Source organism: Podarcis pityusensis (assembly GCF_964106645.2).
Source record: "Podarcis pityusensis genome assembly, chromosome: 8".
NCBI lineage: Eukaryota > Metazoa > Chordata > Lepidosauria > Squamata > Lacertidae > Podarcis > Podarcis pityusensis.
In genome coordinates, this window is record NC_138033.1 from 57,194,777 (window position 1) to 57,221,263 (window position 26,487).

Genomic DNA, 26,487 nt, shown 5'->3' on the forward strand with positions numbered 1-26,487 from the left:
TGAAAAGTGTTTAACTTTGCTTCGGAGATGCTTCTAAAGCACTGTGTCTTTCTTGCAGTATTAAAGCTGAATGACCCACTGCTTAAGGACTATAGCAGTTGAGGTGTCTGCCCAAAGTCATGCTGCTGATGTGAAGTTCTGCAAATTATCATGCATGGTTAGCTGTGTTTACTTTTAGCACTTAGATACCATTCCCTTTAATAGTGAACTGTGGTGGTTGAGTACATATTATTTTGGGAGTGAAATGGGGCCACCCAAAATAAGGTAGCAGCTTCTACATACTTGGGGGATACCTTTGCAATGCAGAAAGTACAGAAACTTGTGAACCAGAATAAAAAATTTCCCCATTGTTTTTTGTTCATCATGGTTCTGAACAGCAGTTAGTCAGACACGCACCCTCCCAGTACAGTTTTGTTACTATACAGCAGGATCCCCAATGTGAGAGGCTAAATATTGTTTCATTAAAGAGTTGAAATTGTTCAGTAGTTCTGCCATAAAAATACTCTTCCATCAAAAGTCCATAAATTGCAATAGTTGAGTATTGATTAGAGTACATTGGACATTTATCATTCATATTAAAAAGTCTGTTACTTTTGTTCCAATTTCTTTTTAGCCCCCTCTGCATCAATTTGGTAGGCTAGCAACAAGGTTGTTTTGGGCCCATGGGGGAAAGTGGGGCAATAGGCTTCTAGGAAATAAAACAAAATTAATCTAAAGGCCATAACTGCTTTAAGGTCTGATTTTTCTCTCCCTATATATATAAAATGTCCATTATACCCAGTTGAAATTGTGTGTGTGAATAAACTTAAAAGTGTTGCCGTGGCCCATATGGTAGAATCACAATTTGAGGTTCAGTTAAGAGCCAGAGTGTCTTGTGATCTAATAGCTTGTCTGTATATTTCCTTTGCAAACAGATTGGACTTTGTATTTGAATTTAGTAAAGCTTCCACTAAACTTAAGCAGCCAAACTGGCATTTTGGCTACTCGTTGCTCTGGCTTTGCTGAAGGGATACCAGTTCATTTGAGATGCAGATTTATTATTTGATGGGGACACAAAAAGTTGCCTTGCATAGAATCAGATCATTGATCCATCTAAGCTTTTGTCCCTGCTGACTGGCAGTAGCCCTGGAAGGTTTCAGACAGGGGTTTTCCCCACCTCTGCCTGAGGATGAGAAGGTCTGAACCTGGGACCTTCTGCATTCAAAGCATATCCTCAGCCACTAAGCTGTGGCTATCCTGACTGGAAGAAAATGTGCAAAGTATGTTTAATGCAGGTCAGCTCCAAAATTTTGTGCAGTGCAGCTAAAACGGTTCCCCTTCCCCTCAGTTGTTACACTGTTAAAGCACAAAACAGTAAGGGTTGAACATTTGCACAATACACCCGAAGACTTGCTGGCCCCACTGGGCTGAAATATTGATATGGATCAGGGATCTGATCCCTACTTCATTTATCCTCAGTTCTCTCTGAGTGACCTGAGAGTGTGGGTGGCCTATCTTGCAGGGTGGTTGTGAGGATGAATAATTCTAAAGTAGCTTCAGTGCTTCCCCCCAAAATGTTTAGGGGTACTCTCATTTTGAAATACTGTTCCTCAATGAGGCCAAACTTAGATTCACAAAATGTTTAGGGGTATGCGTACCCCTGCATCCCCTCAGAAAAAAAGCACTGTGTAGCTTGCATACTTGAAAGCACTGTAGGCAGGTTTTAATAATGACTTGGGTGGGTCTCCGGTCAGATATTTTTTTTGTTTCCATGTGAGCACATTACCAAATGTAACTGCAGAAATTCTCAGTTTACCCCCTGGGTTTCCTGTGGTGTAAGGCAAGGGTATCAAATGTGGTGCCCTTCAGCTATTGCAATAGCTTTTCCATGGAACAGGCTTTCCCAACCTTTTTCCATCTCAGTGTTGTTGGACACCCCTGACCATTGGCCATGCAGGAGCCCATGGAAGTTGGAGTCCCGCCACATTGAGAGGGCACCATGTTGGCCACTCAACAGGTCAGCTGTTTTGAATAATGTGTCAGGTCCGTTTCTCTTTTTCCCTACCCTACTGAAACTTACTGTACTTTTCTTCTTCTTCTTCTCTTCTCAGTTGAAGAAGGCGAGTCATCGGCTTTCACTTTGAACTGGGACTCGTCTGTGACCCAATCAGGTAAAGGTGGTGGTTGTTTCATACAGGAAACTGCTTTTTGTGTGTGTTGCATTCCTGTCTTTACTCCCAAACCTATCGGTTGCAACTCAGCTTCTTAGATTGGTTCCATATGTCCAATAAAACCCATTACATACAAAGACTAATATACTCTTATCCTCCCAGGAGCCATTCTTCCTTCTGGTGGGCACATTGAATCGGGTTATGACTTTCTCAGGTATGGCTGCTTTGAAGTCTCCTGCCATGGCCACCGTTGGACCTTCATTCCAATATAATTATAAAAAAGTGACCTTTGATGGGATTTCTCCTCCTCCCCCCCTTTCAATCTCAGCGATGTAACGTTTGTGTGCTTTCTGTTTTTTGGGAGAAATTGCAAAGCGGCGGAATGTGTTGCTGTTGATGAATTGATGATTGGTTCATTGGTAAAGGGCCAGGGCTCGCTTTTCTGATGGTGTGCAAAGGCTTTGAAATGAAGATAAAGTGTAACGACATGCGAGGTTCTGTGTGCTGGCAAGGTCCAGGACTCCTTCAGTAAATAATGTAATGTAACGGGGTTCTTTTGGGGGAAATCGTTTGGCTCTAACGGTAATTAAATCTTTCTGCGGGTGCAGGGAAGGTGAATATGAATGTACAGTAGAATCCAAACTTGCTATCTTTTTTAAAAAACAAAAACAACAAAAACACAACCTCAGAATGGCTGTAGATCAGGAATAGGTAACATGGTTGCCTTGCAGATGTTGTTGGACACTTTTGTGGAGTGACTTCCGTTACAAAGAAAGGTTGCAGTGTTTGGTACTCTTTAACTATATAGAAAAACCAAGTAACGGACATGACAGAAGTCTATAAAATTATGCATGGCATGGAGAAAGTGGATGGAGAAAATATTTTCTCCCTCTTGCAAAGAACACTAGAACTTGCAGACATCTGGTGAAAGTGAATGTTGGAAGATTTGGGATAGATTAAAAAAAGGTACTTCTTTACGCAGTGCATAGTTTAACTATGGAACTGAGACAGGGATGGCCACCAACTTGGATGACTTTAAAAGAGGAATGGAAGAAATTCATGAAGGATAAGGCCATGTTTTGCCTCCACTGTCAGAGGCAGCATGTTTCTGGATTCCTTTTTCTGGATACCATACAGGAAGGGAGAGTGCACTTGACTTTGCAGGCTTCTCACAGACATCTGGGTGGCCACTGTGAGAACAGGATGCTGGACTAGAGGAGACATTGGGCTCTTATTATGTTCTTATGACTACAACACCCATAATCCCTGGCCATTTGCCGTGCTGGCTGGGGCTGATGGGAGTTGTGGTCCCAAATATCTCACATGTTAGCTGCTCCTGCTGTACATGGCACCAAGAAGTGGCAATGGAGGCAGTGGAAACGGCCACCTCCGTCATTATTAACACTTAGGAGGAACCTAAAAACATTCCTGTATATACAGGATTAAAGGCAACCTTGAAATGATTAGCTGTGAGGATATTGCGAACTGTTTAAAAATGTTTTCAGTATTTTAATTCATTGTATTTTATATTTTAATTGTTAGCACCTTTTTTTGTTTGCTGCTCTGGGTGGTTTTGGGAGGAAGGCCATTAAAATGAAATCATTGGCCATGATGGTGGATATATTGAACCTCCATGTTCAGGGGGTAGTTATGGCTCTGAATAACAGTTGCTGGAGAGCATCCTCTGGAGAGTTTTAGGGGCTTCCTAGGGGCATTTGCTCAGGCAATATGAAAACTCAGGTCTCATCCACAATATTTATTTACTTATTTATTAATAAAATTTGCACAGTGCTTTCAAGTGTTTGAAGCATTTCACCTGGAATCTGATGCACAGCACTCTGTAAGGTAAGTTGATACAGTATTATTCCCCATACTGCAGATGGGGGATGTGGTTGAAAGAGAGTAGCTTACCTGTGGCCACCTAATGAGTTGGTGGCAGGAGCAAGATTCAAAATGGAGACTTCCTGGTTCACAGCTCTGTTTCTTAGCTACTGTATTAAACCAGCACTCCAAGCTACCTCTCATATGCCACCTTTGAGGGCAAGCCCTTCCAGGGAGTCATTCTTTTAAAGTCCCTTTCATCTCTACATTCTTGTTTAGTAGCGTTGCACGACTTGTAACCCAGAATATGGTTGCCCCTTTAAGGTGCAACCCAGTGAGTCCCTTTTTATTTCCATGGATAGGTTTGCCTGCCAGCATGCAAAGCGGCTCTTTCTCTTTTTCTGAAAGGAGCACTTGCCATGAATCAGTGCAAAATTGGTTTGTTTTTTTTTAAACTTGGGTGGTTCCAGAAAGAAAGAATGTAAATGAATGCCTACTTTGTGATTTTTCTTTTCTTTTCTGGAATTGTCATGGTGAAGAGCACAGATTAGTTTTGGTTTGCTAGAAAATATTTTCCTATGTACACATTCTCCTCTAAGGATCTTATTTTTCAGTTTATCCAAAGCATATGCTGCAGCATATATTTTCCTGGGCCACAACTTCCCTGCACCCGGTATGGCTGTGTTTGAACAACTTTTTTTTACCGTTCTTTTGATGGCGAGTATTTCTGCTCTGGAAACCAACTGCTGGCTGTGAGACAGAAGGCCCCTTTGTGCCTGGAGCTAACAGTGCATTAACAAACAAAATACAAAATTAAAAAAACTTCTGGGTCTCTTACTGGATCTTAATCTCAAGCAGTAGAAGACCAGATTCTCCAGCTACCTTGAATTATATTGAGTGACAGGGAAAGCAACGACAGGATATGGGAAACCCCCTTGTCCCAATTCAGAACACTCCAATTTGGGTTTTGGAGAACGCTCTTGAAATCTGTGCTCCCCTCCCTTTTTGGATCAAGGTGGCAATCCCATGCACACCTAATTTGGGAGTAAGTTCCATTGAGCTCACCAGGACTTGGTTCTGAGGAGAGAAACATGCACTGTAAGATGTACCAAATGTAATGCCCACTCTGTTCACTTCCACGCCATACATTTATGGCACATTTAACACATAATTTAAAGAATCATGGGAAATGTAGTTTGCTAAAGGTAACAGTGCATTAACTGGAAGCTGGGGCCAACAGTGCAGGGTGATGTTGTGGCCTGGGGTTCACCCATGAGACTGAAAACTTACTGCGTCACCCAATGTGGCATGCGAAGGAGATGTGATACAGAAGAACTGATGAATGTGAGGAGGAGGAGGCCCATTTGTTGGCCCGCTTTGTTCAGGACAGATGAAAGAAAGTTCTTCTTCCTGGAGCACATAGTTATTAAACTATGGAAGTTGCTCACACAGGAGGCAGTGATGGCTGCCGACTTAGATGGCTTTAAAAGAGGAATAGACAAATTCATGGGAGAGAAGGTTATCAATGGGTACGAACCATGTTGGCTATGCTCCGCCTCCACAGCTGGAGGCAGTAATGCTTCGGAATACCAGTTGCTGGGAATCACAGGTGGGCAGAGGACTCTTGTGCTCAAATTCTGCTTGCTGGTGTTCCGCAGGCACCTGGTTGGCTGCTGTGAGAACAGGATGCTGGATTAGATGGGCCATTGGCCTGATCCAGCAGCCTCTTCTTATGTCCTTATCTACTGCTGTTGTTGTTGTTGTTATTATTATTATTATTAATTATTTTAATTATTATTATTAATTCATTTCGTAAGTTATTTATAAAACTTAAGAAGTTAAGGGTGGCTTTATGGAACTTGCAGGTTCAGGAGCAGACTATCTCTGATTGCTGTTTTTTGGGGGGTGGGGGTGGGCGATCTGCCTTCATGCCCTGCTTATCTGCTTCTTGGAAGCATCTGATTGGCCACTGTGGAAAACAGGATGCTGGACTCGAGGGATCTTTTGTCTGATCCAGCAAGGCTGCTCTTGCGTTCTGTGACCTGCATTAGCTACACAATTCATAGCATTGATTGGCGAAGTGCAGTGATTGTGCAGGCTGCAGAAACCAAGCCCCTGTCCCTGCCCTTCACCCACCCTGGCTTCTGTGGTTATGCTTGGCATTTCTCCTGCATTTCCAAGCTTACGCTGCAGAGGTTTAAGGACTGCAATTTTAAAAAATAAAATAAAACAAAATTCTGCAATTAGTTTTGTCTGTGGCTGCAGAACTGCAGAGTCCCCGTAGCTCTGTGGCAATTCTTGGTGTCACCTCAATGATACCAGTTTGTCTGTGTCTGTGCAGGAGGACAGTGTGGTGCCCAGCTCCCCACACTCAAGGAGCGATGCATCCGAGTCTCTGAACGTGTGTGCAGTTCAGTCTTCATGCTTTCTGATGTGCAAACAGAGAAAGGGAGTGAAAGGGAGATCCTGTTAATTTAAAACATCTGGCAAAATGATTTGGTTTTGTGGACTTTTTCTTCTTTTTTTTGAAGTGGCAGAGGCAATGGCAGGGGAGAGGAGAGAGAGAGCAGAGGGTGCGGGGAGATGTTGTTGATTTGGGCCGGGGCACAAAAATGAAAAGTGAGGCATGTTTATTCCCCCGTTATTGAAGTTCTACATCACTTTGCTGGTGCTAATGCAAACAGGAAGATCATAAAGGAACATAATGAAAGTCTTGCACACTGGGACCATGGGGCTGGTTTCGGTTACTGAATATAGCTTTGGAGACACCCCACGCAATGGAAAGCAACTCCACAGTATTACTCCACTATATATTATGGCTTTTTAATGGTTTCTCCACATCCACCTCTACTCTTGTATAGCTTTTCCATCTTATTCCACTCAGAAGCTTCATGTAATCTTTTTCTTTTTTTATATGCTGCTCAGTACAACCGAACAATATAATTGTGCTTGACTTTTTTTTTAAAAGTACAATTCTATCACTCAAATCTTACTAAAAAATTAAAGGCTGTCCATATCATTTTTTTGATGTCTCATTATAACCAAGTGACATCATCCAGAATAATGGATTGGGAGGGGCACAGAAGGGGCAAGTTTTTGGTGGGGTAGGGTAGAGGTTTGCCCTGCATATTAGATTGCTGTAAGAGCAATAAATTAGATTTTGTTAACACTTCCTTGCTAAACGTATTTTCCTCTGGAGTATCTCTCATAGATTTCAATGGTATAACTTTCAAGTAAGCATGTTCAGGACTGCAAACATCATTTTCCAGTGCTATTTTTCTAGAAAAAGAGGTGCTGGAACTCACCATGAGCACCTACCTTGTCCTCTTATAATGTTAATGACGACCACCTAAGAGGTGCCAGAACTGAGTTCCGGCTGGAAAAAAGCCATTTTTTCCTGTTTATGATGTTGTTATAATTACTAATTGGGAGAGAGGATAGTGTTTTTCTTTTAGGTAAATTCAGGGGTCCAGCAGTGGGGAGTCAGCTGTGTCGGTGGGGGGTGGGGAGTACCACTTATATTGTCACTTTTTACTCTTGGCTATTTCTTACTGTACATTTCCATCTTAGGTCGTACCTTGGAAGTTGAACGGAATCCGTTCTGGATGTCCGTTCGACTTCCAAAATGTTTGGAAACCAAAGCGTGGCTTCTGATTGGCTGCAGGAAGTTCCTTCAGCCAATCAGAAGCTGCGGAAGCCCCATTGGACGTTCAGCTTCCGAAAATTGTTTGAAAACTGGAACATTCACTTCTGGGTTTTGATCGTTCAGGAGCCGATTTGTTTGAGAGCCAAGGCGTTTGAGATTCAAGGTATGACTGTATTTCAACTGGAATTACAGGCTCAGGGTGGTATTCAGCTAGGTTTTGCTCAAAGTAGACCCATTGGAATGGACCTAATTTAGTCATGCTAATTTCAGTGGGTCTATAAAGAGTAAAATCTAGTTGAATACTTAACATTTTGTTTAACCAATGATCAATTAGAAAACTTTTATTATTACTAATGTATTTTAATAATTTCATTTGTTAGATGCCTACTACAGAAATGTTTCAATGCAACTTGCAGTACAAAAATTACATTGCAATACAAAATAAGGTTTAAGAACGACAATAAGCGAGGAATGCAATAGCACTAAAAATTATCATTGACCAATTCTGAAAGCATCAGCTAGAAACCCCACTTCCCTCCAGCCACGTGATCAAGAAATAAATTTGCCAGCTGCAGCACCCACGGAGATATTCCCATGCATTGTCCAGTCATTGCAGTGGAGGAGAGGGAATTGTAAAAAGAGCCATATTCCAAGATCATGACACAGCCGTGCTTGAGAAATGTAGGGAATGGGTGCACAGATGCCTTGCCTAGCCTAGGGTTGAGTTGACCTGAGTCTTGCTCAGTTGACTTAAAAAGAAAATAGAATTGCGAACATCAAGCAACATGTTCTAAATTTACAGGCAGGGTTGCATACTCAGAATCACTTAACATAGACTTAGCTATGTCTAAGCTGTATAGAGGTGGTGAGTATGCGTTGCTGCTTTTATCGAAGCTCCCTGTCTATGGGATGCTCTCCCCAGGGAGACCCACCTGGTGCCAACTTAGCCATTGTTTTGCCCCTAGGCAAAGGTGTTGTTGTTTCCCTGGGCATTTGGGCAGCTACAATGATTGGATGTTTTAATATGTTTGTGTATTTTTATTATTGCATTTTACTCACTTCGTGCATTGCATAGGGACTTCTTGTTGTGACAAGCAATACATAAATCCAGTAAACCTAATGCAGAGCAGGGGCAGACTTAGGTCCTTTTTGGTAATGTAGCGCCTTGAGCGAGGCCAAAGTTTGGCTCCACCAAATAGATCTTCTCAATTTTGGACCCCCTTGGCTCTGCATCCTAAGCCCTAAATCCAATGCTGCACAAGGCATATGAATAAGTGCTTTTCTGGATCTGATCAAGGTCCAGCCCCTCTGGTTTCTATTAAAAAATGCTAGCAACCAGGAGATGTTGCCTCCTCCACTAGAAATTGGTCAGTGCTTCATCTGTGGATGGCAGTGAACAAACCGGAAAACTTGCAGTAATTTAGGGAAAGGAGTGGTGAGACAACATTTAGGAAGAGGGACAATGCAAGACCAGGCCAATCATGGGAAGGCTTAACAGGGTGGGGATTTCAAGTGAAGATTCCCCAAATAGCTACAGATCACAAGATCCTACACACATTGTTGAAACAGCTTTATGCTGAATCAGACCTCTGATACATCTTGCTAGGTGTTAAAAATTCTGAGGGCCGATTCTCTCCAGATCAACCTTCATAGTCTCCTGGCTCTGCTACCTGAGATTTGTTGTCACTAGAGATTCTAGATCTCTAGATTCTAGATCTCTAGTGGGGCTTCCCTCATACAAAGCCTGTGCCCCACTGCTGAGCTGGAGGCTTTCCCTGTGTTGTGATGGTGCCATTTTATTGCGCTGGCATCTGTAACAGATGCATACAGAAAGCATCCAATCTGGAAGCAGCAGCAGTTTTGGTTGCAATCCATGGAAATCTGAATTGGGATGAGATTGACTCGGACACCCGCTTTACCATGGGGAAACCCTGGCATTGCAAGGGTCCCAGTTTGCTGTGACTCTACTCCTATGGGGTACTTGTATGATGACAGTGTATTTGTGCAGTCCCCAATGTTAGGAATGTAACCTCGACTGAGCAAATGTCTCGTGCCAATGTTTTCTATATGTTTCCTTGGAGCCTGTTCTTTCCAGCACTGTGCAGTGCAATGCAGCCATGGTGGTCTTTCAGTTCACATGCAGAGCTTATAAAATGTGGCCTTCTGGAGTTTACAGTCTCAGCAGGACCAGAGAGGCAGCCTCAGATAGCTTGCTGTGAGTGGAGGTTTAAGAAAGTTAACTGTATGGTTGAAGATGTAGTAATGGCCACCAACTTGGATGGCTTTGAAAGAGAATAGGGGAGATCCATGGGAGATAAAGCCATCAGTGGCTACTAGCCTTGATGGCGATGTTCTCCCTCCATTGTTGGAGGCAGTATGCCTCTTAACAGTTGCAAGTGGGAGGAGCACTATTGCACTGCAGTCCTGCTTGCAAGTTTGCCATGGGGATCTGCTTGGCTACTAGCCTTGATGGCGATGTTCTACCTCCATTGTTGGAGGCAGTATGCCTCTTAACAGTTGCAAGTGGGAGGAGCACTATTGCACTGCAGTCCTGCTTGCAAGTTTGCCATGGGGATCTGCTTGGCTACTGTGAGACCAGAATGCTGCACTAGATGGGGGTTTCGCTTGATCTAGCAGGGCTTTCTCTTAACCTTGTTTTCCATCTGAATTTTGGCAATGTGATTACTGATTTCTGACTCTTTGTTTGAAACAATAGTGAGCTAGATGGACCCATGGCCTGGCTCTTAATGGGGATCTCAGGGTCTGGATGGCTTATGAATGTGTTGTTGTTTTTCTAATAACCACATTGTGGTTTTAATTTCAATGGACAGAATGGTATTCTCTTTGTGCTTGCTGCGACTTAAGAGATCTGGCTTTCTATTAAATAGTGGTTCAGGAACATTTTATTGTTTAAATACACCAACATCTTACCCGGGCAGAAGGTTGTTTTCCCAGAGGGTGTGTGCGATAGAGCTTGAGTTCATCTACTCTTTTCACGACACAACAATTGTACAATGTACTGCTTGCGTGCACATTTGATGCGAGTCACCAACAAAGGGGTAGGCTAAGGAAGGAGGTGTCAGGGGAGACTCCTGAAAAGATGATGGCCAGGGAAGCATTTGCTGGTCAGAGTTTGTAAAAAAAGAAAGAAAAAGAGGTTTTTAAAAGTCCTCCCCCCCCCAAGATTTAATAGTTGTCTGGCCAGCTTATTGCATTGCACTGCTACATGGTTGTTGTAATATATCACGGGTGCATTATCTTGAGGAGCAACAAGGGACATGTTAAAGAAGCAAAGAAGTCTTACTAAATATATAGAGAATTTAAGGCATTTTTAAAGACTTACGGGAAGTTTAAAGATATATACAGCTTGCTGGGGAGTTTCTCATTAGCCTTCGTAGGCAGCCTTTGGAGAATGGGGTGGGGGAGAAAAGGTTCAAAACAGTTATTTAGTCTTTTAATATTGATGAACATTTGAGTGCCTTTCTTGTTCATATTCATAAGAATGATATCACAGACTCAAAGCCATAAATGTAGAGGTGGTGGTGGTGGTTGTTGTTTGCACCTCCTTCCCCACTATGGAGTAGGCGTTATGTTAACACATATTATTATATTGTTGGGGGAAAGGGAGAAAGTGGCAAGGTCTTTCGCCTTGTCCTTTTTTGTAACCTTTTTTGCGATAATACGAATAATAATAAGAAGGTGGTTTTCTGCTGGATCAAAGCGTTATTATAGCTGGGACATTTATATGTGTTTCGTAATTTTGATGTGCCTGTTTGTATGGAAAATGGTTATGCATGCTGATAAACAGTTTGTTTTTATGTATGCATTTCTGCTTGGGAATGCTAATGATTTAAGTGGTATATAAATGCCAAAAGTAAATAAACAATCATTTTTGGTGCAGTTTCAATGGATAGCCAGTGACCACAACTTTCTTTGGGCTTCAGGACAATCAGGACCTCACAATTCTGGCCTGCTGTGTTTATTTTATCTCTCCCCCCCTTAAATTTATATCCCACCTTTTTCTGTTATGGGACCCAGTTGTTGTTGTTCTCTGTTCGACTTCTTAGTCATGTAATAGGAAATTAAAAAGTCTCTAAGCGACTTACAGCAAAAAAGGCATAGTATAAAAACAGACATTACTCAAAATGTCACCCATCTAGGCGCTGGGCAGACCCCAACCTGCTTAGCTTCAACAAGGCTGTGGCTTCATTTGCCTTCAGACCGTACCAGGCTATTCTGCATCATCTTCTCTGAGAGTCAGCATCTACAACATTTTATCTCCTTACACTGGGCCTACCAATTTTGGCTGTGCTGTTTCCACATCTTCCTTCCACTACAGCAGAGGTGGGGAACTTGAGACCCTCCAGATGTTGTATTCCAGGCCCCATTAGCCCTTGCGAGGATGGCCAGTGGTCAGGGCTAATGGGAATTGCAGTCCAAAGACACCTGGAGGGCTGCAGGTGTCTCCATCCTTGCTCTGTAGCAACCCAAGCGTCCACTGTGCTACTTCACAATAAGGAACTGTCTTTCTTTCAGTGTGTTCTTATGAAAATGATTTCTCGGTCTCCAAGCAGGACCCATGTTTTCCAACCCACCCACCCACCCACCCACCCACCCACCCAGCATGCAGATAGGTGAGTGGTTTCCCTTAGTTGCATGCCTATAGAAATGAAATTGATCATCACCTCAAATCTGAAAGAAGTGGGGATATATGGGGTGCCTCTGCTTGTTCAGAGGGTCCGTTTGGTTGTGTAAACAAATCTGAGGCTGAAAGAAACAAATGTGGCTTTCTGTTTCTGGATAACCGGTCGTGTAAACAAGCTACCGCCTTGCTGCCGTTGATTCCGTACGCCCAAGTAATCTGCCGCCTTCCTGCTGTGGTCCAGCCAGTAAGGTGGTTTACCTGAGTTCAAACACTGCTTTTGTCAGTGAGCCGGTCTTTTAATCAGGAGGAACAGAAAATCCTGCCCACGAGGTATAGTTTAATTGCTTCATGCAACTCAGTACAGCTGAGATTGCTAGTTACAGCCACATATTTCTCTTGTTGGATTTCACTGCTGGGCAAGGGCAAATTGTTTTGACCTGTGCGTGTATTTATAAAGTTAGTATAGTTAGTGAGGAAAGTTTTAGACCAGGAAGGCATGAGCTCAGACAGACATGAATTTTGGTAGGTAGACTTGAGCAAGCCCCTTACACTTAGTCTGAATGATCTCCCGTGGTTTTTTTTTGCGAGGATAAGATGGGATAATTGCAGTTATAGTTAATAAGCATCCATCCCTAAAGTCATGTAGGAAAAAATCATGACCACATCACAAAATATTATACAGCAATAGCAAAAGAATATACACTGTTTTAATTACAGGCATGATGTTGGAGCAAGCCTATTTTTGACACAAAGGTGAAGCAGGTGTAGTCAACTGTCATTAGCTGAAACTATGGTTTATTAACAAGCCAGGATAATATCACCTTTATTTGCATCTTTTTCCACCTCAACTTCTGTGGATCATGTGATGCATCCTGGCTGTTACTCAAAAATGTCATTTGGTGTTTTGCCAGCACTTGTTAGTGTTAAACACCAGGCAACTTTTTAATTGCCTGTGCTCTTTTTTTAAAGGTAAAATTAGCAGCTTTTATTTTCAAAGACCAACTACAGAACAACAAACCGTGGTTAGTTTGTGTTTTCTGCTCTTCTTCCCACCTTGTATATCTCTATCTCTGTTGGCTGCAGCAAAGGAATATTCATTTCACTGTGATTTACATGGCACGGTTTCCCTTTTTGTTTGTTAAGGCATTGGAACCTGACTGAGAAATGGCACTTCTGTATTTATTTTTTTTTTTTTAAAAAAACCTTTTTAAAAATCCTCTTTTCTTTCATCTTCATTTTGCACATCATTAATTCTTATTTAATTCCCATTTCCTTAATTGCCTTGTTAACAAATCCACAAAATATGACACTCTTTGATTCAGCAGGCGACAGTTTTCCTTCCCTGTTACAAAATGTAGGTGATTGTCCAAGCCAGTATTAGACACTTGTATCCTTCAAGCATCTAGACAGCATCTTAAAAAGCAGAGACATCACCTTACCAACAAAGGTCTGTATAGTTAAAGCTGTGGTTTTCCCAGTAGTGATGTATGGCAGTGAGAGCTGGACCATAAAGAAGGCTGATCGCCGAAGAATTGATGCTTTTGAATTATGGTGCTGGAGGAGACTTTTGAGAGTCCCATGGACTGCAAGATCAAACCGATCCATTCTTAAGGAAATCAGCCCTGAGTGCTCACTGGAAGGACAGATCGTGAAGCTGAGGCTCTAATACTTTGGTCACCTCATGAGAAGAGAAGACTCCCTGGAAAAGACCCTAATGTTGGGAAAGACTGAGGGCACAAGGAGAAGGGGACGACAGAGGATGAGATGGTTGGATAGTGTTCTCGAAGCTACAAGCATGAGTTTGACCAAACTGTGGGAGGCAGTGGAAGACAGGAGTGCCTGGTGTGCTCTGGTCCATGGGGTCACGAAGAGTCGGACACACTAAACAACAACATCCTTCAAGCAGCCTTTGTGATTGCACCTTCTTGGGGTGTTGGAGTTTTTAAGATTTGGAATGCATCATTTAAGCAACAACAACAAATTTATGCATAGTTTATTATATTAAAAAAAAACTCCATAAAATTGCAAAGAGCAAATGTGAACAGTAAAGGAAATGGCAAACACTGGGGCAAAGCATGTCAATTCATAATGCCATTAAGAAAATCAAAGCCAAAAATAAATAAGCAAATAAGCAAATAAAGATGAGGGGGTGGGAGAGAAGGGGCCATAAAGGAAAGGGGAGGGAGGGGATATGCCCCTGAGAGCCCATAATGTGTACAGATCATGCAAACAGCTCTATGCAGGAACCCCAGGTATCAGAGTATGTAGTCTCTTTACGCTACCAAACAAAGGGTAGCCCTTTCGTGATTATGGCATCTCCCCTTTCATATGCTGCAAAGGAAAGAAGGTTTTCTGGCTGATGAACAATTGGGGGACCCATTCAATCCTTCCAGTGTTGTAAGGTCAATCTCTTGGTCACCAATAAAACACGCAGGATCCAGCTGCAGCGTCCCTCTGTCAAAGATGCAACCAGATTTATACTGGGAGAATGGACAAACTGTTTAATCAAATTTAATGCTGCTGTATTACACAATGGTTGCATTAGCATGTCATGCTGAAGTATTATTTAGTGCAGCCTTCCTCAACCTTGTGCTCACCACATCCCCATCAGTCCTGTTCAGCGTGGCCATTTATTAGGGATGATGGGAGTTGTAGTTGAACATCTGCTGAGCACTAGGTTGGGGACGCTTGCTGTAGCAAGATGCACTTGAGCAGGAAGGAGCTACTGTGAGCCACAGCCGGGATTGTGGTTTATTCCTAATTATGGCTTTTTCAGAAGGGGACCAGATTTTGTGATATTGTGGTGAGACAAACAGGGAAGGTGAAAGTAAACACAACAAAAGGCATTATTCCAGCAGTGCAGGTGTGGGAAAGCATACAAGCCCAACCCTTGCAGTGGCTCTTTTCTGCTTAACCATGTTTAGCTAAACCATGGTTTAGCACATGGGTCGGCAAACTAAGGCCCGCGGGCCAGATCAGGCTCAACTGCCTTCTAGATCCAGCCCGCAGACGGTCCGGGAATTCAGGCAGCCGGCATAGTGTGTGATGGTTTTTGCGACTCAGCCAGGCTTGGGGGTCAAAAGTGAGGTGGCTGGCTGCTCAAGACAAGCCCCTTCTCCGTCCATTGTGCACGCATCAATCTTTTCTTCCAGGGTGGGGGGTGGGAAAGAGGGAAAAGGAGCCACAGTTTGGATTTCCACCATGGAGCTGCCGGCGACTGACCTCAGGAAGGGCAGCTGCGGCGGCAGGGGCTCGGAGGCGCCTTGGGAGCGACGCCTGTCAGTGTCTGTGGCGGCGGTGCTCCCCACCAGAGGAAGAGGGGAGTGCCTGGGCGGCTGCCCTCTGAAGCAGTTCTGCGCTCTGCTGGGGAGGCTGCTCGTTAGCTACATGGTGCGAGCCATGGAAAGGTAAATAGCTGCCTTGTCTTCTCTCACGCAGGGAAAAGAACATTTTTGCTTGAGTGGCGCTGGCCTGACTTAGTGTGGCCAATGGCTTTTCCCTTCACCCACACATGCGCACATGCACTCCAGGGCTGGCAGGAATGGTGCACTCACCTCAGCCCCCCACCCCCCTTATGAGAGAAATAATAACTGTCAATACGTAAAACGCAAAGGAAGCAGTTTGAGTGTATGAGGGAACCCCCCCCCCCCAAAAAAAATCACATTTGGGCAATGTTGGGGTTGGTCCGAATAAGGGTTTTTGCCAAAAATGTGGGTCATAATCATGGCAACATATAGTCCGGCCCCCCACAAGGTCTGAGGGACAGTCGACCGGCCCCCTGCTGAAAAAGTTTGCTGACCCCTGGTTTAGCATGACCTGCAAACCACGAATAGAGAGAATGTGCACCTGTGGTTAAATGAAAGTTTAATCATAGCTTTTTAAAAAACAAAACCTGACAACCCATTCTGATAGTAACTGAATTGAAACAGTGTAGAGATTCCACACTTTGGTGCTCCAGCATGTATCTGATGCTCTATGTGTGCAAGTTGCCCTGCTTTTCTCTCAAATATGGAATATACTACAGATGCTGTGGGAAGTTAGAGACAACGGAGATTCTAAGAATGACGCACCATGCAATGTGGGATAGGTTGGACTTTGTATGGAAAAATGGAAGTCTAGCTGGCTTCTTCAGAACTTGCTACTATTTCCATGCATACTGTTTCAGCTAGAGTAAAAACAAGCTCTTAAGCTGTTAGTATATACTTTCCACAAGATATAAAGAATGGCCTGTAAGATGAAGACTTCAACCTGGTGTATTAAAAGTAGCTCGGGAGGCTTGTAGTAGTTTTGCAGATCAAGCTGATTTCCATGCCAGCAAGCACCAATTGTAACAAATAAAGTTCTTATTTATGGAAGTCCACTTGATGGCTACTCCCTCTAAAGAGTGTTTAGGGTTGGATGTCATGTAGGAAGATATTAACTGCCTGAATGGATCTAAGATTTTCCAAATATCTGTACAAGACCTCAACTGAAGTTTCTGTTGGGTTTCTGCCAAGAAGCCCAGGTGCATTTCATGATATTAAATCCACCCTGTAACCCGGGCATCTGCATATTGAGAGATATTTCAGTGCTGTGTACTTGAAAGTGGGTCTGATGAATACTTCTTTTTTCCTAGGAATATATTGGAGGTTGTTACAGGTCCTTGCCCAGAGCTCATAATTCTCAGTTGAGTGTCTGAGATGCTTGAGTTGGGTGGCTAACCATAGTGGGCTGTTGATCAATGCAACATTTATTGCAGGGGTCAGCAAACATTTTCAGCAGTCCCTCAGACCTTGGGGAGGGCCAGACTCTATTTTTTTTGGGGGGGGGAAGGGATTGGGAAGAGGATGTAGGTGAGGAGGATGGGAAATGTCCGTTCTGCGGTTTCTGAGAGTCTTAGCTTATTTAAGAAGATTCATCTGTGGGTCCCCAGATGTTGTTGGACTACAACTCCCATCATCCCTACCTAGCAAGGCCAGATCTCAGGGATGATGGGAGTTGTAGTCCAACAACATCTGGGGCCCACAGGTTGAGAACTGCTAGGAGGTCTATACAATATAGTGTAAAATAGTAATAAGAAAAGACCACCAGACTTTAAAAAACAAGTACACATTATAAAATTATCAGTCAACAACATTTCCAAACAAATATGCTAACAAAAACATTTTTAGCACTTGTGGAAAATATTACAACACTAAGAGATCATTTCTACACAAGTGCAGAACAAACATCACATATTTTTGGATGGAACTAATTAGGTTAATATCTGGTACAAAAAGGTCTCAGATTACACCACACAGTATGTTGGGATGATGATGAGATCATGGTAATTGTAGTCCAACCACTTCTGGGGACCAACTCATGGTTGAAGAACATTGTTCTAGACAACCAAACTGGTTTAGAGGCAAGCTATGAGCTCCTTGGAGAAAAAAGTGGGATATAAATTCAATCAACCCATCTCTCTTTTTTTGTCGGTGCAGAGGGGAAATAGTTTTTGTGTTTTACCTTTTTAATGCAGTGACTGCATTAAAGTTTTCCTTTGCTTTTGTCTTTAAGTTTGACATTCCAGAATTATATTTTAGGGAGCAAGGCCAATTGTGAAATAATACTGCAAGAGGTATCCATTTAGTTATTTACTTTTTGGGGGGTGGGGGGGGAAGCAAATCTTCGTCCTAAAAGACAGATTTAAACCCTGCTTTCATCACATGCTTCAAGGGAGTGAGAGAGAGAGAGAGAGAGAGAGAGAGAGAGAGAGCTAGCTTGCCTTTTTTGCCTGTAAGATAAGATTACTTCCTGTGACTGAATTTTAGTTCATATCTGGACAAGCCCAGCAGAAAATGGAATGTTTTTCCTTTGAACAACTAAGCTGTTAGCTGGAGTGACAGAAGATCCCCTGGGTTCTGTGTTCTGTTAGAGACTGACATCCTGTGGCCGCATCACCTTAAGGACATGGAGGACTATGAAAAATTTAATTCTTTCTGAAGTGGCTCTTTCAGACCCCACAGCTGTGCCGAGGTTCTTCAGTACGCTCCCATCTGTCATGGAAACAGACGTCCCATAAATCGATTCTTAACGTCCCTTGTGGTGTGGTTCTAGAGGTGTTCACAGCTTGCTGAGGGAGCAAAACTTTTCCTTGAACAGTCATCTGGCATGTTCTGTTGATGCAGTAGTGCATTTGTGGCCTGGATTTGAAAGAGACTTTAGGAAATGGACCTTTGCTGGGAGAATCAACCGCTGGGCAATTTTCTGCAACAGGAGGAACAGTGCCAGGAGAGTTGGACAAAGATGCCAGTAGTTCAGAGACCTGCTATTTGCCTGTAGATGCCAAGGATTCATTTAGCATAAAAATGTGAGCTGCCTCAAGGGCGCGCGTTAGACCTCTGTCCCACCCGAGCCGGGAAGCTGAGGTCAAGGAACTGTTGGAATTGCAGCAGCAGAGATCATTCTCTGTGCAATTTAAGGGTTAATTCTGTTAATGCTAAGGTCAGCTAGCCAAGCACAGGGACTGCTGGAGGTGCTGCTTTGCAACCATCCAAGAGGGGCATGATCTTTGCTGAGGTAGCACATGCTCTGATTGGCTATATGTTTGGTTGGTTGACTTCCTGTTGCATACAAGGCCTGACCTAAGAAAGACAAAAGCATGCCTATTCCTTTCTCCTCCAATTATCCTGTTTTTGTTCAGTTTTGCTTGGTAAAGCGTTATCAGAACTTTTCTCTCTGGGCTCCATCTGTGTTATTTAAGTGACTTTTCAGGCCAGAAATCAGTGCTGATTAACCAACTAGGCATCAGAGTAGATAAACAGCAGAAACCAGAACAAAAGACACGCTGGATGTTGGAGCACAGGGAAAAGCAGGAGTGGCAGCTAGGGAACAAGTCAGAAGATGGAGCTGAGGGTGATGGTGAAAAGCAGGAAGACTTCCCTGTTTAGGAAAGTCCAGAGAGGAAGCCCTCTTTCTGTCCAGGATATAGGATTCCCTTCAAGGAGTGCCAGGTCTTTTTTCTGGCTAGGGCTCTTCTAGCAAGGAGCATGACAAAGCTGGTAAGGACCAAACTCCTACTGACCATTTGAGGCTAGATTTGCTACATGTCCGGAGCCTGTGTTTATGTGCTTTATGGTATATTCCCTCTGTGTGGTCCAGTACACAAATAGTTTGACCTCACTGCTTGCTTCTGGTTGACATGATGCTTTAGGGATCTGTCCTGCTAGAGGTGTCCTTTTACAAGTAGACTCCTCTGAAAGTCGGCTCCTCTGAAAGACCACTTGCCCATTTCTTTTCTTCGGCAAAGAAGTTGATATGGAAAGAGCTTCTTTGAAGTCGAAAGGAAGAAGAAACACTGCTCTAATATGGGAAGATGGGAAACACAAGGCTCATTCTATCAGCTTAGCCAAAAGACCAGCTCCATCAGACACCTCCTATGGTGCCAGCTAGTCATTTATATGAACAACTGCTTAAGAACTGATGCCTGAGTTTGATTTTTTCCTCTTCCCTCCTGTTACCTTTCCCCTTGTGCGTCATGTTTCTTTTCAGATTGTAAGCCTGCGGGCAGGGACTGTCTTGTTTTAATGAATTGCATGTAAGCCACCCTGGGGGGCTTTTTGGCTGAAGAGCAGGGTGCTCATGGTCTAAATAAACAAATATACTGATGATTCCATCCTCGTTCTTCCTGTTCTTTTGGAGCGAGAGGCCTTTCCAAATCTTGGGAGTCTTGTCCTACAAATTTTCCTCTTTAATTCTGGTTGCATTCAAAGAACCTGCATCCCACTTCTCCTTGCAGAATGGCTGCTCCCTGTGAGGTTGGTTATTGCCACAGCTTGCGAGCGTAACAGGAGGAAGGCTCATCTCCCTTTCTCGGTTTCCTTTTCCTGACAGCAGCTGCTTTTCTGCAAGTTTTGGTTCCTTCTTTATTGTTTCCCCCCCCGCCCCCCCCCCCCCCGTACAGTGGCCAAGAAAAGGGATGAATTCAGATGAAAACCGTAGGTGTTTTTTTGGATACAAATTAGATCTGTTGTTCTAGGAAGGCCCAAGGGAGCATAACTAGCAATAACGGGATGAACTTGAAGCACAAGAAACCTTCGGCTGAATATTAGGAAATCATTCCCGGTAGTAAGATTGAATGGACTGGGATAATCTCCCATTGCTGAGGTCATTTTCCAGCAGGACCAGGCAGAAACCAGCACCAAAACACTTGAAAACAGAGCTTCAGAAAATATCTTTAAACTGGCAGGGTGTCTGAATGAAGCTTGGTGTATCTCTTGGTTGAATACAGGGAGCTGCCCACCAACCCTGCGCACCCAGATAATGCAGTGTCTTTCGGTGGTCAAGAAGAGCCAGATTTGGGAAAGGGATGTATCTCCGAGATAGGGCACATGTTGTTGAAGAAGACCCCAGGTTGAATCCCTGGTATTTCTAAGTACTTGCAAAGCAGTTGCCAGTCTGTCTATATGAACAGTGGACATCCTGGTGCCCTCCAGATGTTGTGCGGCTCAAAACTCCCATCAGCTCCAGCCAACATGGCTTTGGACAATGCAACTCTAGTCAATAGGAACAAACCAACATCAGTTTTAATCCTGGTTTTAAATTTTGCTTCCTATCTCCTTGCATATGTGAAAGAGAAGGAAGAGAAGACAGGTGGAAGTATGCAAGGTCAAAGTTCATTCATGCTTGTTGATGTTGTGGGAAACCATGGTTGCTCATTACATCTGAACCAGGCCATAGTGTAGTTTTCTAGACAGTCCCTTATTGATTTTACATGGAACAATTACATATTGTAAATTACCCTCAGAAATTTTTGTTGTGGGCCAAGGTGCAGTGAGCCTGAGGTTCACGGGGCAGGGGCGTAGGAAGCAATAACAACAACAGGACGACAACTTGGGATTGAAATGGCCACAACTTTATTGACTACAGCTGTCAGTAGGCTTTGGCATAGGCACTGGGCAAGTTTCCTGAATCACCCAGCCCAATTGTTGGTAGATTGGTTAATCAGGGTCAGTCCTGGGTTAAAGATCTCCAATATGACACACATCACATGTGGGTGATCCATCCAGGATGCCAGTTGGGGAGTTCTATAGTCTGGGCATTTTGACAGAATTTTTCTCTGCAGAAATGGTAAGCAGTCTTTATCACATAGAAAAGTTTTAAGTAAGTAGTGGTACCTCAGGTTACAAACGCTTCAGGTTACAGACTCCGCTAACCCGGAAGTAGTACCTCGTGTTAAGAACTTTGCTTCAGGATGAGAACAGAAATTATGCTCCGGCAACACGGTGGCAGCGGGAGGCCCCATTAGCTAAAGTGGTGCTTCAGGTTAAGAACGGTTTCAGGTTAAGAACGGACCTCCGGAACAAATTAAGTTCTTAACCCAAGGTACCATTGTACTAACACACTATCAACTACATGCTTTCCTAAATAATCCAACAGTAAAAGGAGTGGCCACTAGGCCCTTGACCACCTTTGAAAGCCTTATTTTGTCCGCCGATGGACATGATAGAGGGATGACATCCGCAATATACAAAATACTGCTCTTCTTGATCCTTTTTTAAAAAATCCTTGTGTTTGTTCTTTCCTTGTCACTTAACAGCCAAATTACATTAGCGAGGCATAAGTATCAATAAACTGAAGGCTCTCACCCTCATCAGTCATAAATTGCTGGCGATACTTAAGCAAATGAAGGCAACAATTCATTTTAAGAGCACATCGTTCAGGAACATTCAGATTTAATGCCACTCTGACTCAGTGTTTTGTTGCATTGCTGATGCATCTTATTTCTGAAAGAACTGCACTTAAAAACTAGAGATTTATGCAGACCTTCCCCTACCCACAAGTTCTAATTCCATCACAACAGACATATCACCAAAACAAAGGGATTTCCCTCCCCCTCCAAAACCTTCGCTTTTATTTGGCTCATGTGCCCTTGGAGGCATCTTAGGAAAGATCAGCTTTTAATTAACATTTTTGAACTTTAGTCCAGTACACATCCCTTTTAATCCCAAGCAGAGGAATTTTCTAATTCAATTCTGTCACGTAATGGTAAAACCCACCAAGGTTAACAATTTGGACTAAGGGCCCAAACACAGCTAGATTTTATTTTTTATAATTAAAAAAAACTGACGGATGTATAGTTTGTTGAAAAGTGAAGTATTTTTATCATGTATCAAAACCGTATGAAATTTATAATAATACATCCGAAAGTAAAAATGATGGTTATAATACAGTACAGTGGTATCTCAGGTTACATACGCTTCAGGTTACAGACTCTGCTAACCCAGAAATAGTGCTTCAGGTTAAGAACTTTGCTTCAGGATGAGAACAGAAATCGTGCTCTGGCAGCGCGGCGGCAGCAGGAGGCCCCATTAGCTAAAGTGGTGCTTCAAGTTAAGAACAGTTTCAGGTTAAGAACGGACCTCCGGAACGAATTAAGTACTTAACCCGAGGTACCACTGTATTGTCAGATGGCATGCATTTTCACTGTATCATAAGGCTAAAAACCTTCCCCAGTTTTGCCATCACATTAATCAACTAAAGCTTTGGTTCTTTAACTGATGGAGGACAATTTTAAATCAGTAAACTACTTATGTTCAATTCCTAAGGGCATTTTGATTTTGGCATTTAACCATATTGGAACAGGAAATGTTGACTTTCCTTCTACCAAACACTGAACATTGTCCTGCTATCCCTGCCCCCACTCTCTTAAGGAGATTGTGACATGCAAATTTGTTTACGCTTGATTGACTAATCTGTTAGAATGAAGGCAAAAGATCAATCAACTAAGAAAACCCCACAACATCATTAGGGCTGACAACTAGCAATTCCTTCTATTACCAGTGGTTCAAGTGTGGCTGAATGCCATTGCTCATGTAGCAAACATGGTAACCTGCATGCATCAGGCTCAAGGAAACAGGGGGGACCCAGAAGACCTCAGTGCGTATGGCCCCAAAATGATGATTCAGGGTGAAAAAGAAAACTAGATGGAATGGCATGAAGCATCCTGGGAGCATGCATTGCTGGCTCGCTGGCTAGTTGGAACAGTGAACAGGAGCATTCTACACTGCAAAATTTTGTTGCTGATCCCACTTGTTAATATAGTTTATTAATCTGTGAATGCAGAATACAAAACTGTGCACGCTGGGCTTGGTTTTCTTTTACAAACTTTGTTTTCTTAAAAAAACACACCTTTTTTCATAGGTTTCCCTAACATTCCTTTTGACTAAATTATCTACTACTGTACATCTTAATCTCATTTCCCCCTATTTTTAAATCTCACCAAATTACTTCTGCAGTAACCATTGCAGAAAGCCAGCAGCAGCCAAGGTTAAGGTTGGACATTTAATACAAATAGTTTTAGTGATCAAAAAGACTCACTCTGACATGACATGCATGTTGGAAATTCACCAATCTACTCGAATGCTGAGATCTACAAGTTCTATATGCTCTCCAGGGATCACAAATTCACTTTACAGTGGTACCTTGGGTTAAGTACTTAATTTGTTCTGGAGGTCCATTCTTAACCTGAAACTGGTCTCAACCTGAAGCACCACTTTAGCTAATGGGGCCTCCCGCCGCCGCTGCGCCGCTGAAGCACGATTTCTGTTCTTATCCTGAAGCAAAGTTCTTAACCCAAGGTACTATTTCTGGGTTAGCGGAGTCTGTAACCTGAAGCATATGTAACCCAAGGTACCACTATAGCTACTTTTTGTTTCCAGGCATGGATAGTGTGAATCTATTCAGTGTTGAGGGGAGTTTTATCAGCGTGGGAATTCCCCAACCCCCCTCTGAGTGGAGGAGGTGCAAATATTTGGGGCTTATTCTTGACTTTTTTTTTGTATGAGAAAATGAATGACTGTAATTTTTTCTGCCATTTACGGAGTTGGATTGGCGGAATCCAGATTGGAAGGGTTTGGAATAAGTAGGTTAATTTTGGAAGAACGATCATTTTGATCATGGCTAATCTGTCTGAGAGAGTAAAGCTAGTTTTATTCCATCTTCTTGGGTCTTTGTTGATTTGTTACCAGAGAGGCTTGTAATTTTGGAGGTATAATTTGTTAAGGTTTCTGGTTATTTGTATCCCTATGTATCTAAACCTGGTATGGCAGAGCTTTATCTTTGTGATGTTGGTGAATTCTTTTTGGATATGAGAGGGAGTGTTGAAGCACATTGCCTCAGATGGAAAGATAACTGTTGCTATCTTCCTACTTAATCCCAGATTTAGCAAAGTTCACCTCAAGGCCTGACACCATTACAAAAAGTGTTGAGTTCTTCAGTCAGAGTGGTTGTTGTTTTAATGGGGTCTGGTGCCATGATCATCAGGTCATCCACAAAGAGTCCTAGTTTATATGTTTTGCCTTTTAATTCCACACCCTTGATATTAGGGGCTGCCTGGAGTCGAATTGCTAAGGATTCCAGGGCCAGGATGAAAGGGAGATAGCAACAGCCAAACAAGTACAAAATAACCCCTCTGCAGCGCCACAAATCCAACTCAGTGGTGTAACGTTGGAAAATGTCGATCACTTCTCCTACCTAGGCAGTTATCTTTCCACAAGGGCCAACATTGATACCGAAATCCAGCATCGCCTGAGCTCTGCGAGTGTGGCTTTCTCCTGATTGAAGTACAGAGTGTTTGAGGACCGGGACATTCACAGGGAAACCAAAATGCTTGTTTACAAAGCTGTTGTACTACCAACCTTACTGTATGCTTGTGAAACATGGAATACTTATAAACTTCATCTCCAACTCCTTGAAAGATTCCATCAACGGTGTCTCCAAAAATTTTTACACATCACTTGGGAAGACAGGCGAACTCATATCAGTGTACTGGAAGAAGCAAAGATCACCAGAGTTGAAGCAATGATTCTTCAGCATCAACTTCGTTGGACTGGTCATATTGGGCAGGTGCCTGATGATCGTCTTCCAAAGCAACTACTCTATTCTGAACTTAAAAATGGAAAGTGTAATGCTGGTGGTCAACAAAAGAGGTTTAAAGACTGTCTCAAGGCAGATCTAAAAAAATGTAGTATAAACACTGACAACTGGGAAACACTGGCCTGCGAGTGCTCCAGTTGGAGAACAGCCTTTAGCAAAGGTGTCATGGGCTTTGAAAATACTCAAACTCAGGACGCAAGGGAGAAATATGCTAAGAGGAAGGCATGCTTGGCAAATCCACACCGTGATCAGTTCCTGCCCGGAAACCAATGTCCCCAGTGTGGAAGGACGTGTGGATCCAGAACTGACCTCCACAGTCGCTTACGGACTCATTGTTAAAACCGTGTTTATGGAAGACAATCTTACTCGGCTACAAGTAATCGCCGAAGAGGAAGAAGAAGAAGTTGTTGGCTGTGCATTTAGCTGAGGCTTGGGAATAAATTTGTCTGAGGGTTTATAGTACAGAGGGACCGAAATTCATGCTAGTTAATACTGCTAGGAGGTATTTCCACTCTAAGCAATCAAAGACTTTGAGTATATCTAGGGACATAATTGTCAGTGGATTTTTAGTTATTTTGCTATGTTTGATCAGATTCAGTAACCTCTTGATGAAATCCATTATGTTGCAAATAGAGATGAAGCCAGCTTGGTCTGGGGCTGTTAGTTTGTGTAGGAAGACTTTTAGGCGGTTTGTCAGGATTTATGTGAATATTTTGTAGTCCTGATTTATCAGTGAGATTGGGCAATATGATTCTACTTTGAGGCTATCTTTGAATGGTTTTGGGATAGAGACTATTTTGGAGGAAGTCCAGGTTTTTGGAATGGGGACCCCTTTTAGGATGTCATTAAATGAGTGAGTCATGTAGGGCACCATATAGAAAATACTATATTGTACGGTGGTACCTTGGTTTTCAAATGTCTTGACATAGATTATGAAATAAACTCTACCCAATGGACTACAATGTGGTCCAAACCTCCCTTTAAATCCATCTCAGCCAAAAGAAGGGAATTCACTTTGACACTTATCTATCGATGGCATCTGACATAAAGGAAAATGGTGTTAATACATCCAGGAACCTTACCAAAATGCTGGAGAGGTTGTACTTCTATAGGCGCATATCTCCACATGTGGTGGGAGTGTCCCCAAATCCAACCCTTTTGGACAGCTGCTTTCATAGAGAGTTATGTTCATAAAATAGAAGAACCATCGGAGCTGGGGATGTTGTGCAGGGCCCATAAATTGTACTTCTTGTCCAAAGATGAGTGAGGTGGAAGCTATAACATCTGATGTTCAGGAGTCTGAAGAAACAGAAGCATTTTAGGGAATGGTC

General features: G+C 42.9%; 1 protein-coding gene across 3 annotated transcripts in view; it reads left to right on the forward strand.

Annotated features, from left to right (window-relative positions):
• Nucleotides 1-26,487, forward strand: part of ZNF423 (zinc finger protein 423) — a 319,298-nt gene that overhangs the window by 67,978 nt on the left and 224,833 nt on the right. For all 3 annotated transcript variants that reach the window (XM_081015494.1, XM_081015493.1, XM_081015495.1), the window contains exon 2: nt 2,091-2,150. In XM_081015494.1, the coding sequence (XP_080871620.1) occupies nt 2,091-2,150 (60 nt within the window). The remainder of the gene's footprint in view (nt 1-2,090; nt 2,151-26,487) is intronic.